The sequence below is a fragment of the Miniopterus schreibersii genome, assembly GCF_964146895.1.
Source record: "Miniopterus schreibersii genome assembly, chromosome: 22".
In the NCBI taxonomy this organism is placed as follows: Eukaryota; Metazoa; Chordata; class Mammalia; order Chiroptera; family Miniopteridae; genus Miniopterus; species Miniopterus schreibersii.
Genome location: NC_138124.1, coordinates 4,937,501 through 4,957,454, shown reverse-complemented (window position 1 = coordinate 4,957,454; position 19,954 = coordinate 4,937,501). Strand labels below are relative to the sequence as shown.

Sequence of the window (19,954 nt, the reverse complement as noted above, 5' to 3'; positions counted from 1 at the left end):
TCCTCTTATTTATTTTTTGACATGACCAGAGCTCTTTCTAAAGTGAGCTGCGGGGCATGGGGCATGTTGCAGAGAGGCCAGGGAGTCACTGGAGATGAAAGTGACATTCAGAGATTTTTGTAGCCAAGCCACTGGGATGACCAGAAGCCCTTCTGAGTTTCTATTATTCAGGTCTCTGGTTATATTTTTGTAACCATCCAACTGGGCACAAAGGCAAGACTTTCCCAGGCTTAGGTATCTCTGAGCAGGAAGAACTAATTCTTCCTTTGACATCATGACAGCTAGAGGCATAGTCAAGTCTTAGCCTCAGTCGTGGGAGATCCAAGTACGAAGGCTGTAGGGGAGTTTGGCACCTGGGTGGAAAAGAGGGGGTGCTGACTTCCTTCTTAGGCGGCCCTTGAAAGTTTTAAAGGAGTCAGTCCATGTTATACTGAACCTTAACCCACCAACCGGTGACTTTTCTTCATTGGGAAGCACGCCTGTGTGTGTACATGCATGTATGTGTCATATGGGAAGTTGGTGGTTTGCGAAACAAACTGAAGTCATCGCCAGAAACCCAAAGGTCTACTTACAGGAAAATCTTCTATTCAGCAATGTCCTTGACGATTCTGCATAAGAATACAGTTGAAACGTATATGCATGCACACATGACCCATGGACACAGACAGTCGTGTGGGGTAGGCCTGGGGGTGGGACGGATGCGGGGTGGAGGGATCAGTGGGGGAGAAAAGGGGAGACATCAGTAATACTTTCAACATTAAAGATAAATAAATAAAAAATACAGTGGAGAAGTGCAAATTGGCCATCAGAGAATGAAAAACGTAATTCCATGGCTTGGACCCCCTTTGGGAAGAAAATAGAGTGAGAAGATTATGTGGCCTTTTTCGGTGGCCCTTAGGTCCAACCAGAGATGAGACGACCGCAGAGTTTCTCTGCTTTTAAGTTGCCTTTAGTACGGAAGGCGATGGACCTCCCCTGTCTTTTGGGGTCACTCTGTCTTGCTGGAAACAACGCTTGGTTCAGATAGTTCAACACCAGTTGTGCTTTTGTCGTTCTCAGTCACCACGGCCGCCATGCTGGGAATTAACGGAGCTATGGAACTGCTTTTCAAGGTCATCACCCCTTACACCCGGAAGCGTACCCGGATCATCAGGTATGGAGTGCTTCTGCTAGTACTTGCGCCATTAATAGATGCAGAGCTGGAGAGGGCCTCATACACATGCTCACGGCGTTTCCGGCTCCATTGGGTGATGATATCCCCCCTTGTAGATATGGGACAGTGACTTGATTTTGTCACCAGTTGCCTCCTCCCCACCAACGTGTCATTTCCTCCAATCCTCGCAACAACCCTGAATGGATATATGATTACCCTCATTTTCACACGAGGAAATGAAAATGTGGAAAGAGCCCTGTCCACAGTCACAGTGCTACAGAAGCCAGAGTCAGGCTTTGTTTCCAGATCCTTTTGACTTCAAAGCCTCTGTTTTCTGCCTGAAGACTTCAGGTCGTCTTTTTTCTCACAGCAACTCTACAGTAGTGAGTGTAGGCTTTAAAAGACAGCCCAGAAACGACAGGGAAAGGTGGTGTTCCTGGGAGTCCCTAAAGAGTTAGCCGGTTAAATTTCCGATATGAAATCTGGGCCTTACAATCGTCCATCACGGTTGTGGGCTGGTTTTCAGACTTTTTTTACGATCGGAAAATGAAACTCTGCCATTCTCTCTGGCCCTGCGTGCTCGAGTGGAGTGAGTGAATCACCGGCTTAAAAAGGGAGATGGTCAGACACGAAGGCGTTAGAGATATTTGGGACCATTAAGATCCATCATTTACGGGAGTGACTCAGCGAGGACCTTGAAAGAATATTAGAAAAGATTCAGCCAATTTCCAAGATAGACGGGGTCATTTGGCAAAGTAGCGTTTCCATGCCCAGCCATGATATGTTCCTCTGCCCAGCATCAATCTCAAGCTCATGTTCCACCTGAATATTTTTCTCTTGGGGTCACCGCAGTAATGCCATTACCATCCATTCTCACCTGCAGCTCTCTCCACCAGCATTTCCTAGAGTGAAATACATTATATCTCAGTAAAAAAAAAATAAAAAAATTCCTCATCAAATGCAATGAGAAGGACTGTGTTAGACAAAGTTTGATACATTGCTTCACCATGAGACTGCTCGGAGCCTTGGTCACGCCAACACGCATTCAGAATATCCGAGATGCGTCCGCAGGGTACCTCATTCTACAACTGATTGGGCCGGGGAGCTATTTTTGTTTGGAGACTTTCTTTTGTTAGGAGTCATTGTTCTATGTACCTCGTTTTAGAAACATCCCACCTAAAGGGAAGATATCTTGCAAAATGGGTTTCAACTAAATTCTACTGAGTCATCTTTACTTAGTAAGAACCAAAACTTCAGAGTCACAGACTCAGTAACAACAACAACGAAAATGAGCTTCTGTGATTTTCTGTAATTTATTCTTTATTTCCATCTTAAGCGTCCGTTTACATCCATGGGGCTGTGTATGACTTGGGCACGTCTGGTCTTTATCATTGTGTGGAGGCCTTTACTGCTGGCATCTGCTGTCTCACTGACATGTCCCTTGGTCCCCAGCCCGTGAACTTTGCCTTTTAACTCCATTCACATGGCCTCTTGTGATCGGCCGCTGTTTTCATTCATCTGTTTGGCAGCTCAGGGATATGTGGATGCTTCCCCTGTATCATCTGAAAAATCTGTGGGATGTCTGCTGGGCCCATCTATACACGTGTCTCACTCAGTCATCTCATCTCTTCTCTGCCAGCTTGGGTGCCACGTTGCTTGAAGGGATTCTCCAGGAAGCCCTTCCCAGCTAACCTTGGCACAAGGCCCCTTCCTTTGGGGTCCTGACACCTTTTACTGTTTGTGTCCATGGGAGAAATGTGCAAACCTGTTGAGAATTTTTATGAGTTGACTTGCGCCAAACTGAGGACAATTGCCCGGGAGCAGAAATCTCAATGAACTGAGAAAACGCTCCAGAGAATGGCAGTTTTGCAGCTTATATTATGCAATAGGCTCAAAGGAGGAGACCTGAGGAGGGTTCTGTGAAATCTGCTGGTGCTAGATTAAGGGGGTGGGAGAAGGCAAATTGGGGCAATCTCTAGGATTGGATTAAAAGTAAACCAGAGAGGCGCATACTTTTACGTTGGTGGGTACAGGATAGTTAACAGTTACATGTTCAGCACATAGAGACGGTATGCGGGACACAGGATAACCACGAGGGGCTCTGTGCTCCAGTGCAGGCGGGTGTGCCTTGAGGGGTCTATAAAAGGGATCACTTTGACATTCCAAAGGTACGTTATTTTAGATGCAAGAAGACTAAATGGACAGGCTCTCAGGTAAAGATTGACCTTTGTCAAGGAAGCTGCAGGCCTAGGACTCCACTAGCTATGACTCGCTTTTGTTGGGAATTTTTATGTTCAGACCATCCTGTGTAGCAGTTACTTAGGGTCCGAGTTTGTTACTCCCCACCCACCATGCGGGCCTCCCCTGAGCTTGTCAGGGTTGGTGTGTGGCCCCTTTTGCATCCACACTGACTTCCCACCAGGCAGTGGTGGGGGGAAGTAAGCAACCAAGCCCAGAAGCCCCCTTCCCAGGCACTCCAAGGGGAGCCGAGTGCATGCACAGAAGGGATCACGGTACCTCGGGAAAGTGGGACAGTAACACCAGGGATTAACCGGGACCTCAGGCCTATTTTTGCATTTCTTTGTTTTTTGTTTTTGTGGTTTTTTTTCTTGTAAAATTTGGGCAGCATGATCCCTCCCCCTGTTGTTGTTGTTGTTTTAATGTTCATAGAAACTTTATTTCCATGTAGCTAAAAAACTGGAGACAACCTCAGTGTTCATCACCAAATGAATGGACAGGCAACTTGTGGTATATCTATTCAATAAAACGAATCAGCCATAGAGAGGATAAGCTATTGATACATCCAGCAATGCGGATGAATCCCTAAAATGGGGGAATGGAGGCAAGACACAGAAGCACGTGTATGTTTTATGATTCCGTTCATGTGGTGGTCTAGGTCTGGCAGAGTTAGTTTACAGCGACAGGACACATCAGTGGTTGCCTACAGCTGGGGTGGAGGCAGATTCCCCTTCTTGAGCCAAATGACAAATTAAAACCAAACCTCCATGGAACGGGCTTTTCAGCACCCATCACCTCGTAGCCAGCATGGCCGTGGTGTTCATTATGTGCCCTTCTGAGGGCCTAGCACGCGTTGCCTCATTCGATGCTCTGCTCCGCGAGGCAGGTGCTATTCCTGTCCCCAACTTCACAGGGAAAGAAAAAAAAATTGAAGCCGAAAGAAGTTAGGAACAGGCTGGGATTTCAACCCTGTCTGATACGCGAGCCTCAGCTCTTACACCGCCCCCCGAGTGTCTTACACAGTCTGTTTCCAGTGTTTTATTTCTAAGCCGCCATATGTAAGACAGTCTTAAGCTGTTATAAGTTTGTTTAAATTTCTCTTACCGTCTAAATGGCTCATACTCATGGAACGATTTGCTCCGTGGTGGGGGAGCCTTTTTGCTCAGTCGAATGGCTGTTTCCTCTCAAAGACTAAATAACTGTGTGCCCCCTCTGCCTTTGAGTTCTTTCCCAGAGCTGCCTTGTTTTCTGCCTCACTCCCCGCGCCCAGCAGCAAGGTCAGAACAAAGGTGTTGAGGTCAGAAGACCTGCACTGGAGCCCTCTCTCCAGATGATCCGCAAAGTGGGCCTGACCAAGCAGGTTCTCTCACTCCTAGGCTGGTTGTGGGTGTTGAGAAATAAGGTGTAAAAATGCTATAAGCTTTGATGTGCGTCATATGGTTGATTGTCATGAGTGTAAATACTATTGGACCCTCGGCTCACGGCTTCAGCTCAGGCAGTAAGGCTGGAGGGCTATGTGAAGACGGGGCGTTTGGGCCAGGGCTCACTTTCTCCCATGAACGCCATCCCTCGAGCAGTAATTAAGGTGCACCCAGTGAGTTCTCCTGAGCTCCACTTGGGTGCCAGAGCCTGTGGGTGTGCAGGGGTCTTCTGGGAAGGGGGTGAAGTACCATGTTGGGGGACATGAATAGCCCTCCGGAGTGTCGTCTCCAAAGCGTTGGTAAGCTCTGGAGAGCTATTCTGGGACGCCTTTGTAGGAACAGATGCCCAGTGTTGTGTCACTGTTTCCTCCCCACCCTGGAGATTAAACCTGCCCTACTTCCCTAGCTCAGACCTAAAATTAGTTGTGCAGCTGTCCCCCAATGAAGCCCTGTGCCCAGATAGTACTCATGGCAAGATTTACGGCAGAAGCACACACCGTACACCTTTTAGAGAGAAGGGGCACGCAGGGCAATGCCGCTAACCCTCCGTGGCCTTGTGCCAGCCCTCCCAGGGCAGGCGGCTGGCACAGGCCTTCCTCACACCCCAGATATCCTCCATGCTGGCACAGGTTTTACTTTTGTATGTTGGCGTTGGCTTGTACCTGTTTCCTCATGACCGTCACCTTTGAGCAGGTTTTGTCAGATGACCCCCCTTCCTTGACTTCAGAGCAGCCTCCATAGGCATCCTTACCCTTTACCCCTCCTCCCATCTCCCTCTCTAGCCAGTTATTCCTGCAAGCGACAGGCCCTGTGCTGCCCCAGGTCTTCCCCGTCGGCTTCCCCTCCTGAGGAACGGCTTCCCTGCCCGATGGAAGGGTAGACTTGCTCCCTGCTCTCCAGGTCCCGCCTATGGCACCTGCTCCACCTCACCAGACAGAAGGAATCTTCCCTCCTCCAGCGCTTGGCTCATATTTCCCATGAATGTTATATCAGATTTGACTCTCTACTATGTTGGCCGGAGTGTCATCTTTCCCCTTGAGATTCTAAATTTTCTAAAGGTCGAAATCCAGTGGTATTGACCTTGCCGTTCTCTGTAGGGCCCACCCAAGGGCCTGTATAGTAGACTTTGAATTCAGTTCAGAAGAAAGAAGGGAAAGATGTGAGTTTGAGGGGTTTGGGGGAGTGGGGGAGCATTCACAAGAAAACTTGGTTTGCTGTTGGAGAGAGGCTTCCAGCATTTGGTTGGATAATCAGTTCAGCTGGGGCTTTAGAATTTAGGGGGCATTTTTTTTTTTTTTAAAGAACTGGGGAAGGAGAGGTGATCCTGGGCCACGGTGAGCTGGGCCTCACTAGCTTGTTGCACTGCAGACAAGTTTGTTCATCGCCACTCCAGCTGTCTTTGAAGCTGTTCCCAATTCACTAAGTAGGAAAATTTATTGAGGCAAAGATGGATGGCTCGTCTGCGGCCGATTTGTCTTGCGACCTTAGAGAAGCTTGCCTTTGTTTTGCGTCTCAACACCTCCTGTTGGAGCTGCCCCCTTGCCCCCTCATTTCCAGGATGGGCCTGAGGGTGTTGGTAATAATAAAGGCCTTTTCCACATCCCTGCCGATCCTGTTGGGGCCTCACACCGGAGCACTCAGCCCAACCTCAGGTGCCGAGTTCCTGCTGTTATCGTGTGTATCTCCCGGGACTTACAAACCTCTGCTGCCTGCCTGCCTTTAAACTCACCAGACTCAATAAAAAGTGGCTGTTACTCCTAGCAGAGGCTGGTCCTTAAATTCCATTGTATTCCCTGAGCTTTGTGCACTCATGAGGAGAGAATTCAGGACGGCCTACAAGCTGAGACAGGGCCTTAATTCCTCACCTTCATCTCTCTGGAGCTTTCCCAAGGACACAGGAGGTGGGGAAGTGTCTTGCTCAGGACCTTGCTGGGGAGAGGATCTCCAGTATTCTCACCCCCTCAGTGTCCTCTCAGGTTTCCAGCAGGGTCCTCATGCTATGATTTATACTGTTTCGGCTCAGGGGCTCCTGGGCGCCTGGGTTGCTGTGGGGCCATGGGGTTTGGAGGCCGTGTGCTCCACCCGCTGGGCTTAAACACCTTGGCAACGGGAGGAGATGGAAGTGCTGGGTCTCGAGTGAGCCTCATAAGCAGATTCTTCAGCTTAGTCTCCTGTTGTCTGGCCCAGCAGCTCCCTGCGCTTAGAATAGTGTTAGATGATCTTTTCCTTTCAAAGTCCCGATGTCAGGGCAGCTCTGGCGTTAGAGCCGTGCCCCAGAGCAGGATTACTTCGCTGGCAGCTCTTTATGGTGATTTCATCTTCAATTTATGAGCTATAAACAATGTCCTCCTTCCTTCCCTCCCCTCCAAATCACGATGTTTTCCCAAAGCCAGGCCCTCTGCGCCTTCTCCAACCATCCCACCGTTCTCCTTCCTCCGATCCTAGTAGCTGACAGATGAGTGGAGACTCAACCAAAGCTAATGGGTTCCCCGAGATCAGGAGCGATTGAATGACTCAGCTGCTTTGTCACCGAGACAAAGAAGCACATTTCCCCCTTTCTCAAAATAGCTGCTGAATTTCTCCCTGGGCATTCATTTTCCCCGACTCTCCCCCATGAATGGCTTTGTGGCTCGGCTGCTCTCGGTGCGATATAATTAGACTCTGTGGGCTCCGGGGCACAGGCTCACCTCGGGCATTCAGATTCCGTGGGCTCCAGATCACTTGGACTCAAATACCTTGGAGCAGGAACAAAAAAATTCCAGCCCGGCCTCCTAAGTGCTGATGTTGGGAGTGGAGTGCATGGGCTCAACTTACTGACAGTGATGAGTGCATTTGCCATCTGACTCCACGCTTCTAGCCGATGGTGGAATGAATAGTTTCCTACATGTATTAAACCTTGGCAACTAGGTTTGTTGGTTCAGGTCCCTTTCATATTCCTGGGAAGCCAGTGACCTCTGCCGGATTAGAGCCAGTCATGGGTATTTGAGTCATGGGATCTAAAGTTGGAAGTTCCTTAGGGATCGGCTGGCACAACTCCTTCATCTTAAGATGAGGCCACTGAGAGCCAGGGAGGTCGAACCAAGCCGTCTCTCCTGACTCCGAGACACTGTTTGTCTCTCTAAGATGCTGTGCTGCGTAATGCAAAACAAACGTGCCCCGAACTAGGATGTTCAACATTTACCGAGCGGCAGTCTGTGTGCCTATCCGGGTGCCAGGCTCGGGGGTTTGCAGACAGAAGGGGGACCCTGTGCCCGTGTTGCTGATGGTTTATGGCAACAGTCACAACGCAGGATGCCAGGAAGGTGTATTCTGACCCGGTGTTGGGCTTGTGACCTGGGCCAGCTTCCTGTTCCATGAACGTAATGTTCGCACAATGCCTTTCTCCAGAAATTCCCTTCCAGCGGAGCAAGAAGGGCCTCTGCCCTGGGCCCTGGGCCTCAGGACGCCCTAACTTAGGAGAGATTTCCTCGAAATGCATCACGTGCTCCTCTGCCGCCCTAGGCGGGCTTGGGCTGCCCTCCGGACAGGGCCTCTGGCTCTTGTTTCTCCCGCTTTGGGGTCCCCTGTGACCTCCTGCCCCCTGAGCGAGGGGAGCCGGACGCCTTGAGGAGGAAGAGGAGCTCTGGAACTCATGCATGGGGGGTCGCCCCGAGACCCCACGGCCGGCCCTTGATTCGAGGAAGATGGCCTGGCGCTCAGACCGTCCCCACTGCCCGGGGAGCTATTTCTTCCTCAGCGTGACACGAGCTGGGGCAGGCAGAATGCTGCGGACGTGCTGATTTCTGAGGCAAATTGTATGACAAGAACCCGGTGAGGGTTCTTGACAGAAAGTCCATTTCCATCTTTCTCACTGAGGCCCGCACCCGTCTCCGTTCTCTCTGCGTTTGCCCCCGGTTTTCCTCTGGGGACTGGAGGGCGGCCCGTAGGAAGTTTCTCTTAGGAGTTATCTTCTAGGGCAGAGACGTTTACACCTTCCTGCAAATCATACCCTCCTCATAGCATCACCTGACCCCAAACGGGGCGGGGGGCTCAAAGAACCGGGGGGAGGTACGGAAGGACCCTGCTCAGGAGGTCCCGCGGGACCTTCCCCGTTTCCTCTGAGGGAGGTGATATTTCTCAGAGGCCATTGCCAAATTCTTCAGGGGTTGACTGGACACACAGACCTCACCAGTCATCAGGCACCGGGGGAGGAAACACGCTGCTTTTCCCGTGGGGCCGAGAGTGGGCGCGGTGTCTGGGGATGTGTTTGTTTAGCGGAGATGGGCCAACTCAATTAGCCAGAAAGCGGAGGGTCACAGGGAGCCATCACGTGGACATGCGGCCGTCTAGGGCTCGCTGCTTTTAAGAATTTAGACAGAGATTGCAGGGCGGGGACCGATGGGAGGCTTTCTGCCTAAGTTCAATTAAAGCGCTATTTTAGCATCGACCTCACAGGGTCGTTACTTATACTCAGCAGAGCCGGTGAGAAAAATGGCTCGGAGCAATAGACTGCCTTTGAAAAGAAGGGAAGTCATGTAAATTAGGTCTGAATTTCTTTTGGGCGGCGCGTAGTAGGTACAAAGGAGTGAGGGCAGGCCGATCGGAGCTTTCTGAGGCTTTACCAGACCACAGAAGAATGGGGGGAAGGGGGGGCTATGATTCACAGCTAGGAAATAGAAACACGGATACACTCGTAAAAATATTCAATTTGCCAACAGTCAGAGAAACACAATTTAGAGCAAGACACCCGTCTCGCAAATCAGAGCAGCGAAGATTTTGAAAAACGGTGATATTTATTGTCGGTGAGGCTGCAATAAGATGTGCGCTCACATGCGCTGAGAGTGCAGATGGATAAAACCTTCATGAAAACAATGAGGTGACGTATATCAAGATTTAAAAAAAACCCCACAGAACCACCAAAAAGCTTCTCATGCCTTAACCCAATGTTGCCACGTCTTGAAATCTGTCTAGAAAGAGTCATTGACAGAGGTGGGTGAAGACTGATGCAGAAAAGTATCCCAGTCGTAGTTTTATTTATAATTGGAAACACTGTAACCAGGAAAAAAAGTTCCATAACAGGGAAGGTGTAGTAAAAGTGATCTATTTATACATTGTAACATTATGTAGCAACACACAAAAATAGATGAGGGATGACGTTTGCCAGTGGTAATAGCTTATGAAAAAGCATTGACTAGAAAAAAGAAGGTTCATAATTCAGTGGGATCTCAACTATATAAAAATATACACATAACTTAAGCGTCAGGCCAAGATGGAAGAACCGAGGTCAGATTGATCTTCCTACCTGAAAAAAAAAATAATTGAGCCACAGATAAAAATACATAAAACAATGTTTTAAAAGATGCCCCTCAGGCAGTGAAGGACGGTGAGCCCGGAGAGACGACCCTTAAATTTTCACAGTTACTGTCTTAAGAGAGCGTCCGGGGTGCAATGCAGGGAGGGGGACCCCAGGTGCAGCCTAGCGGGGGGCCTGAGTTGAGGGGACAGAGGCGAGGAGGTGGGGCTGCGAGTCTGGGACACCGAGGTGCTTGGAATCGAAAGGACAGACGGACTTAAGGGAGTGGAAGGAGCAGTGCCTGGTGCCCTCCGGGGCTGGAAATGGTGCTGGGTTCTTCCAGGCGGGCGGGAAAACTTGGTGCTTTGTGGGGCGGGGGACACCGCAGAGCGTAGAGAAGTGGGGGGCAGGTGGCTCTAGACGGAGCGCCGCTCTGGACTTGCCCGTCAGGTATATTAAAAGCAAGACCTGGAAAGAGAAAACTGTTTCCAAGAAACGTAACTGCCTCTCAGAGTAGAGCTTCGGAATATTTATAGGAATACAGAAATACTTAGCGCTCAACGCGGTAAAATGTCACGGTATCTAGGATTCAATACTGAATTTTCAGGCGGGCAAAGGAACACAGGACAATGCTGCCCCAAGGAGCGTTCTGGGGGGAAATTTATATGTTATAAACTATATGTTAGCATAGAAGAAAGGCGGAAAGGTATCTAATGAAGCTCAAATTTCACTTATTAAAAAAACAAGGTCAAAACCCAAAGCAAGGGAAGGAAATGAGAAACATTAGAATGGAAATCAGTGAGACAGCAAAAGAGAAACAATGGAGAAAAATTAGTTTAATCAAAAGCTGATTCTTTGAGATCAATAAAGTTGATAAAATCCCTACCCAGACTGATTAGGAAAAAAGAGAGAGAGAAAGAGAGGAGACAAATTACCGTGATCAGAAATGAGAGAGGAAATTGCTCCTAGCTCCATAGATGGGAAAAGTGTAATAAGAGAGTATTAAGAACAACTTCATGCCAATAAATTTGACAACTTAGATGAAGTTGAAAAAATTTGACAGCCATAAGCTACCAAAGCTCGTTCAGGAATAAATTGATAACCAAAATAGCCCTACATTTATTAGTGGAATTGAGTGCATAGTTAAAATCATCCCCACAAGGTTAGTTGGCTTCACTAGTGATTTGTACCAAACACTTAAAGAATAATATTAGCGATTCCATACAAACTGTTCCGGAAAATTAAAGAAGAGAAAATACTTCCTAACTTGTGTTGTGAGGCCAGCGTTACCTGATAAGAGACTTTACAAAAAACAAAAAAACAAAAAAACTACCAGCTAACGTCTCTTACGGGTAGAGATGCAGATGTCTTTAACCCAATTTTAGAAAATTCATATCGTTTAATCAAGACCCACTGGGATTTATTGCAGGAAAACAAGATTAGTTGAACAGGCAGAAATCATTGCATGCAATTTATTATATAAAAAAACTTAAAAAAACCCAGCATACAATTATCTCCATAGACACAGAAAAAGCATTTGACAAAATTCAACATCATGTCCTGATAAAAATTCAACAAGTGAGAGAAATCATATCCCTCAGTAAATCATATCCATGAAAACCATCAGGTAACGTCATACTTATTTAAAAAAATATATCTTTATTGGTTTCGGAGAGAGGGAGGGAGAGGGAGAGAGAGAAACATCAATGATGAGAGTCATTGATCGACTGCCTCCAGCACGCCCCCTGCTGGGGTTCGAGCCCACAACCCGGGCCTGCGCCCTGACCGGGAATCGAACTGGGATCTCCTGGGTCCTAGGTCGATGCTCCACCGCTGAGCCACGCCGGCCGGGAGGTGACATGCTTGATGAAAGACAGATGCTCTCCCCTGGGATCAGAAGCAAGACTAGAACATCCACTCCGCCACTTCTATTAAAGATGGTGTTGGAGATTGTAGTCGGGGCAAATGGTCAAGAAGAGGCATTCAGGTGGGTTGGGAAGAAGTAGAACTTTTATTTGCAGATGTTATGATTGTCTTTGTAGAACTTCTGATGGAGTCTACACACAGACAGAAGCTACAAGAACTATTATTAATTGAATTTACCAAAGTTCCAGGGTGGTAAATCAATATACAAAAATAATTTTTATTTCTCTGTAGTGCGACAAACCATTCAAAAATAAATTTTTCAAAATACAATTTACAATAGCATCAGAAATATGAAATAGGGATAAATCTGACAAAATATGCAAAAGATCTGCATGCCACAGGCTATAAAACATTCTTGAAACAAATTTATGAAGACCTGAATGAGTAGAGAGATAGAGTTCATGGCTCAGAAGACTCAATATTGTTAAGATGTCAGTTTTCCTTAAATTGATTTACGGATTGAATGCATTCCCAGTCAAAGTCGCGAGGATTTTTTTTGGTAGAAATCAACAAATTGATTATAAAATTCTTATGGAAATGCAAAAGACCTAGAATAGCAAATGCAGCTTTGGGGGGAAAAAAAAGTTGGAGAACTAACAATATTATATTCCAAGATTTAGTATAAAGCTACAGTAATCAAGACAGTGTGATATTGATGTCAAGACTGACAAATAGATTAACAAAACAGAGTAGACAGTTTAGAAATAACCCCCCACATGTAGGGACAATAGATTTTTGACACGGGCAAGTTCCACGGAGAAACAGTAGTCTGTTCAATATACGGTCGTTGAAAAACTGGATGTCCAGAGATTAATGTCAGCTTATACTTCACACTGTTAACAAAGATGACCGTAAAATGGACGAGAGATTTACGCATGCCATCTCCAGCGATAACATTTTTGGAAGAACACGTGTGGGAAAACCTTTGTGACCTTCTGTGAGGCAAAAATTCTTTTTTTTTTTTTAAATATATCTTTATTGATTTCAGAGAGAGGAAGGGAGAGGGAGAGAGAGAGAGAAACATCAATGAAGAGAGAGTCATTGATCGGCTGCAGCCCGCAACCCGGGCATGTGCCCTGACCGGGAATCGAACCCCGATCGCCAAGGATCCCAGGTCGACGCTCACCCACTGAGCCACGCCCGGCCGGGCAAGGCAAAAATTCTTTAGATGCAACCTAAGAGCACAATCCATAAAGTGTCGAAGGAATAAACTAGACTTCGTCGTGGTTAAAAACTCCTGCTAATGGCACTATTGAGAGAATAAAGACACAGGTCACAAAAAATATTGGAAGACAATATTTTTCAATTATGTATCTCATCGAGGATTTTTATCCTGCATATATAAAGGACACTTAAAATTCAATAATAAAACAGTTCATTTAAAAAACGAACAAAAGATTTGAACAGGTGTATCACCGTATAAGATATACAGGCAAATATGCATATAAAATAATGACCGACATTAAGGTTCAGGGAAATGCGCATTAAAACCACAAGGTGATACCCCTATGTGTCTATTGTAATAGTTAAAAAGAGGGTCGGCAAAGACCTGGATAAACTGAACCTCATACACTCTGCTGGCGGAAATGTAAAAATGGTACAATCACTTTGGAAAGCGGTCTGGCAGTCTCTTAAAAATTGAACATGCACCTGAAATAGGGCTATTCATTTTCTAGGTACTTACCCAATAGAAATGATAGGATATATCTTTACAAAGACGTGTACACAGGGGTTCATAGCAGCTTTATATGGGATAGGCCCGAACCCGAGCAACCTTAAAGTTCATTAGCTGGTGAATAGATTAAATAAACTAGTATTTCCATACGAGGTCATATTACTCAGCAAGAAAAAGACAGAACTATTGATGTAGGCTACAGCGCGAATAAATCTCAAGATAATTATACTGTGTTAAAGAAGCCAGACCGAAAAGTGCATGCTGTGTGATTCCGTTTATGTAAAATTCTAGAAAATAAGCTATTGTGACAGAAAGCAGAAGAGTGGCTACCTGGAGACAAGGGCCGGGGGCAAAGAAGGGGCGGGAGGGAAAGTTTACAAAGAAAGTTGACAGTGAGGAAGCTTCCTGGGGGGGTTGCGGGTATGTTCAGGACCTTGATTGTTGGGTGTTTCAAGGTGCATACATATGTCAAATCTTACCAAATTGCACACTTTAAATTTTTATAATTTATTGTATGCCAATTATATCTCAGTACGTCAGTTAAAAAAAAAAAATGTTCCCTTTGCCTAAACAATATACCCGGTAAAATATTTAAAGGACACTAATCACTGTAGTTATTTCTCAGTGATGAGACTGTAAATTAACTTTAAAATGATTTCTATAATTACCAGGCTTTACTTTTAGAATTAAGACAACTAAAGCTAAAATATTTTATTTGATTGTCTGGCTACAGATACATGCATTGAAACTAAGATCCCTATCATTGATCATTTAGGTTGTTCATTTATCCATTTATTCAAAAAGGAATTGAGGAGCTTTAACGTAGCCCATCAGTGTTGGGGATGGGAGTGGAGGGAGCAGAGCAGATGTCGTGTTCTGAACAATTAGTTGGGTATTAATATGGGTAAATTTTGAGTTGGGTGGTAATGGGATATTCTCATTCCTGTTTCTCACTATTGCTAAAATGTTTGCAATTTAAATACTTCTACAATTTTTTTAAAGGTGAAACAATTTTACACTTGCCCGTCTGGCCTGTTTCAGTGGTTGAGCATCGACCTATGAACCAGGAGGTCAGGGTTCGATTCCCGTCAGGGCACAGGCCCGGGGTGCGGGCTCCTCGATCCCCAGCAGGGGGCGAGCAGGAGGCATCCTACCAATGACTCATCACTGATCTCTCTCTCTCTCTCTCTCCTTTCCACTCTCTGAAATCAGTAAAAAATATATTTAAAACAAAACAAAAGAAAAAAACAATTTAACACTCTGTGACACAGCAATACGTTTTAAATTTCCTTACAACCTTTCAGTGTCTTATGCAGAATGGAACTAGAAGGCAGTCCTCCCAATAGGTTCACTTGATAGGCAGAGACTTTGAGTCCAAATAGGTGACTTCCTGCAGCTCACACGGGCGGCAGGTAGAAGCGGTAAGATTCCAGCTCTCCTGGTTAGAATATCCAAGTCCGTTTTCACCACACCACGCTGCAGCACAGTACGGCTCCTTTCTCTCAATATTTAAAAGCAGAAATGATTAAATGACTAGAATAAATAAATAAAACATGTGCAGTGGACAGTTTTACTAGAGCCAGAGGGCTCGAAAATGGAAAGAGGCAGCCTCAGGCCGCTGTTTCCTGGAGGCTGAAATAATTTGTCTTTGAAAATGGCCCACCCTAATCATAGTAATCATCATCACACATAATACAATCCCATTTTATGTGGCATGTTTCAGGCCAAATGAATCCCTCCCCAAATGCTTTTCAGAGTTAATATGAAGGTCCCCCAATTACGTGATGCCGTGATGAAGTTAAATAATGCAGTGGCCGGGTTATAATAATAAAGGGTAAGAGGGAATGTGGGAAACGGTCAGGCAATAGCCGTGGAGGAAAGTAGTGTTTCGGAAACGCGGTGAAGACTCGGTGAGGCAGGGAGGCCGGAAAGGCGAGTCCCGAGGCAGCTCCCCGCTAGTCCTGAGCACGCGGGTGGCCCACCGCCGTCTGCGGGCAGCCACGGGTATTACAGCCTCAAGTTGCCTCCCCCACAAACTGATAGTAGTAGTATAGTGTTAAATGAGATGATTTTATATTTATAGAGGTATTGTTCCCAAGGCACTCAAAGAAAATGAATTTCTTTTTAAGAAATTCAATTAATTTTTTTCTGTTGTTGGAGAACCCAAGTGTTGCCTTCCTGTATTTTGTTTGATGGGGATAAATGCTTGCCCCACGTAGTATATTATTAGCGTTCTTTTCTGATGAGAGTTGCTGGCAAAAGCTAAAATGATTTCACTGAATAGTTAGTTGTTGGGTCGATACAATTTTGTTTCTCGAAGCAGAAATGAGCGTGTATTTTGGAAACCGGTTGTTGAATGGCTTTTGATTTTCCATAGAATTTTGTAGATACTCTGTCTTTGTTGTTTTTTTGTTTGTTTGTTTCAAAAGGGCAAGCAGCTTAAAAAGGAGTTCTAAAATAATTTCTGGCTTATTAAAAAGGGGTTTCTAAAATAAAATATTTTCTCTCCCTCAGGGCCAGGCCCAGACATTACCCTTTAAGCAGCTGCTGGGGGGCGGGGGATCCATGGCTAGAACTGGTCCAGGGGCGTCCAGGCCTTGAACAGTTGAATTGACTCAGATCTTTTCTGAGAGGCTCAAGACAGAGAGGTTATCTAGAGATTTTGGGAGGCCAATCCAGAGCCATCTACCTAAACAGCTTCCATACACTGTCTAAATTTGATAAGTCAATAAGTAGCAGTAACAGCATATTGTTTGCAAGCGTGGTGGCAAATAGTACAATAAACAGAAAAATATTTGAAGAGTTTGCTCTTAGGGAACATGACTGAAATATAGGAAGAGGTGTGGCACTGTATTTTTTATATATATATATATATATATATATATATATATATATAAAATATAATATTATATATATATAATTTTCTGGTGTTGGACACTGCCTGTGAAATTCTTCCCCATATGCGAACATAAGTTAAAATCCTTGGAAATGACAAAACAAGTAATCATTTGCAGAGGACATCATCTGGATGCTTTGAATAATAAGATGCATCCATGAATATTGGTTGCTTTCCCATTTACCAAACATAATCAATTAGAAAATAGTACTGGAGGAAGGGATTTAATTCCAAATTGTAATAAAATAGTAAGACACCAGACCCGATGTGTCCGTTGCGGGACTGAGTGGGCCTTGTTCTTGGTGCAGGACAGCCTTCCCATTGCGCAATGTTTCTAGCTGAGTTTTCCCAATGTTCGTTCCCGAAATTCTTCTTTTTTTTTTGGTTACAGGGTGACCAGTCCTTTTTCTAGGTTTGTTGAGACGCTCGGTCCATTTACACGCAAATCTTGCTGGGCTAGAAACCATTCTCTCTCTTAACCACTTCGCCCGTCTGTACTCTAAACTTCTCTGTGTTACTTTAAAAATTTATATATATTGGGAAGTCTTACCTGGGATATTACCTAATAATGGGAGGTAATCTTTTAAATTTAAAATAAAATACAACTAGATTTTTGCATTTCATTGGAGTTCAGAAGGACACAAGAGAGCCACTTAACTTTTTTTTTTTTTCCAAATTGAAAGTGGCAAACTGAAGATGTCTGTCTCTCTGGCCCCTCATGGCTTTTTAAAAAAAAAATCTTGACCCCCACAGCTCACCAGACCACCTTTCCGTTCTGAGTAGGTTTTGCTTAACGGCAACGTTGAGGTGCTCCAGACTTGCACGCAGGCACTGGCTACGCGAGCCCCCCCCTCAGGGTGCTGGGACCCTTGGCTCCGTGGCAGAGAAGTTGGACAATAGAACAGGGACTGTGTTTCTCAGCATCACGGAGAGGCCGGGCGTGGAAAGAGCGCCGCGGCTCTCAAGTGTAAGTCACCCTTTCGCGAGATTTTGAAGGCTGTTCAGAACCTATTAATTTTGGGGTATGTTCTTTTTTTTTTTTTTTTTAAATATATCTTTATTGACTTCAGAGAGAGAGAGAGAGAGAAACATCAATGATGAGAGAGTCATTCATCGGCTGCAGCCCACAGCCCGGGCATGTGCCCTGACCTGGAATCGAACCCTGATCGCCTGGATCCTAGGTCGATGCTCAACCGCTGAGCCACGCCCGGCTGGGCGGGGTATGTTCTGTGTTTATGCTAATCACAGTCCTGTCATAAACACAAAAGCTGTTTGCGTTTAACAATCACACGCACCAATTGGAAATAACAGGGCCCCTCTGGCCCCCGGCCAGGCCGCGGGAGGGGCGTCGTAGGGAGTCACGGGCCCGCATCCGGGTCGCCCGTCTGGAGGTGAGACTGCTGGGCCTGCGGACGACCTGACAGAGCGACACGTTCTCCTGTGAGGAATCGTGTCCTGACGCTGGGTCTTGACTTTTCCATCTTTAATTTTTTCCTTTCACTTCTACTCACGTCCTGTTGGAACAACTCATTTTGTTCCGAAGCTGCTCTGGGGTTTGCGTCTAAGTGCAAAGCACAAGTACATCTGCACCTTCTCGGCAAACCGGCCGTCTGGCGGGGCTGCTTCATAATGAGATTTTTCAAAAACCTCTCTCCTCACAGGCCGGCTCTTCCACTCCCTTAATCTTCTCCCTCAGGGCTCCCGATGATCCCGCTCATCTGTCACATTGTCTGGGGCTATGCTTGGCATTTGCCAAAAAAAAAAAAAAAAAAAAAAGCGAAATACATACTAAGAGGGCACAGTGCCTACCCCACTGTCGTCCGGGGGTCTTTCTCCTCTGTCCGTCTGCCCTGCCAAGTTACAGCATCGCTTTCAGTATCGAAGGAGGAAGGCGGTTCAGTTTGACGTGCGTTTGGATTTCTGCGATGATGGCTGGAGGGCTGGAGCCTTCCTGAAGTCGACGCTCTCGGTGCTGACGTCCCCGCGCCCCGGGAGGTCTCCCTTCCCGAAGCGGTTTTACGGCTCATTAACCCGCGATCGCCTTGGTGATGACCCAGGAGACGAGATGAATTACGGAGTGAACTCCTGATCTCAAGTTGGGTAGTTAGTGTGAGGGGAGACGTGCCGGAAAGGTCCCCCTTCACGGTCCCGACCCCGTCAAAATGGGCACGGAAGCGGGAACCAGCCAGGCCCTCGGCGGCAGGCGTCCGTAAGGAACGCCGTCTCCGTGTCTATAATTTGTCAGTTAGGCCTTTCTGCAGAACCTGGTGCAAATATACTGCCTGTGACATGTTTCTTTCCCGCTCATAGGCATTATTTTACGATGGGAATAAATTTATTCTTTATTACAGTCACTGAGCATGAGTGATTCACTTCCCCAGTTGATCTACGAGCGTTTTTAAACGTCTCCTTCACCGACGGATTCGTTCTTCCGTCGTGAGCATCTCAGGCCGGGTGGGATGGTGGCTGGAAGCAGATGCCGTTTCTGTCCTCATGGGTGTTATAAATTAATAGGGAGGGACTGGCGTTAGCCACAGTGTCCCACAAATACTTGTGAAGTCACAGGGAGAGCCAGGAGTAGTGGAAGGGCCCCCTGTGAAGGGCACGGGGAGGGTGCCCCGGAGTCCTCGCTGCTTGAATTGCTTGCGGGCGTCGTGGACCGGATGAGACACACGTGGGCAGACGTGCCCTTCGCTGGGCTCTGAAAGTGAGGTCGTGTTGCGACGTCGATTTTCCGTAGGGTTTGGTAGGTTTTCTTTGCGCTTCGGGCATAGTTAGCATTGTTTCCTTCATTGGATTCTTTGGATGATAAATCCCCTGACCTAATCCCCCCCCACTCCCCAAAAACGATGCCTAGAAAAATTTCAGAGGATCGTATCGCGCGGGCGTCTTCCCGAAGGCCAGGAATCATCCGGCTCGTTGGGATCCCGCATGCTTCAGGTTAAAGTGGGATTCGACTCCACATCCGGTGGGAAACCAGCATCTCCTTTCCCCCCAGCAGCCACCAGCACACGTTCACGGGGCAAGTTTCACCGAGGACGTCGTGGCGGGAATTAGCCCGCAGGCGGCAGAGCAGACATCGGCCGCCCCGAGTCCATAGTCCCTCAGGCATTTCCTCCCCTGGGGGATTTGGCCGCTTTTTCCCCTTCAGTTCAGGCTCTGCCATTTCCCCCAATCCTAAGTCTGTCCCAGCTGTGCCTTGGAGGTGTCCTCCAACAACCGTCTTGTATTGCTGAGAATTACGGGACTTACTAAAGGGACAAGAAAGGATCCCAGTTCCAAATACACGTGGGCGCTCTGCCCAAATCCGGCAGGGCCGGGCCTCGGCGTCTGCCACGTACGAATTCATGCATGTTGTAGATTTCTTAAGAGA

The 19,954-nt window shown here is 46.7% G+C and overlaps 1 protein-coding gene across 1 annotated transcript in view; it reads left to right on the top strand.

Annotated features, from left to right (window-relative positions):
* AGBL1 (AGBL carboxypeptidase 1) overlaps window positions 1-19,954 on the top strand; it is a gene marked incomplete at its 3' end in the record, with an annotated part of 374,941 nt that overhangs the window by 46,298 nt on the left and 308,689 nt on the right. The window contains exon 5 of the mRNA XM_081124548.1: window positions 1,060-1,153. Within this exon, the coding sequence (XP_080980674.1) occupies window positions 1,060-1,153 (94 nt within the window). The remainder of the gene's footprint in view (window positions 1-1,059; window positions 1,154-19,954) is intronic.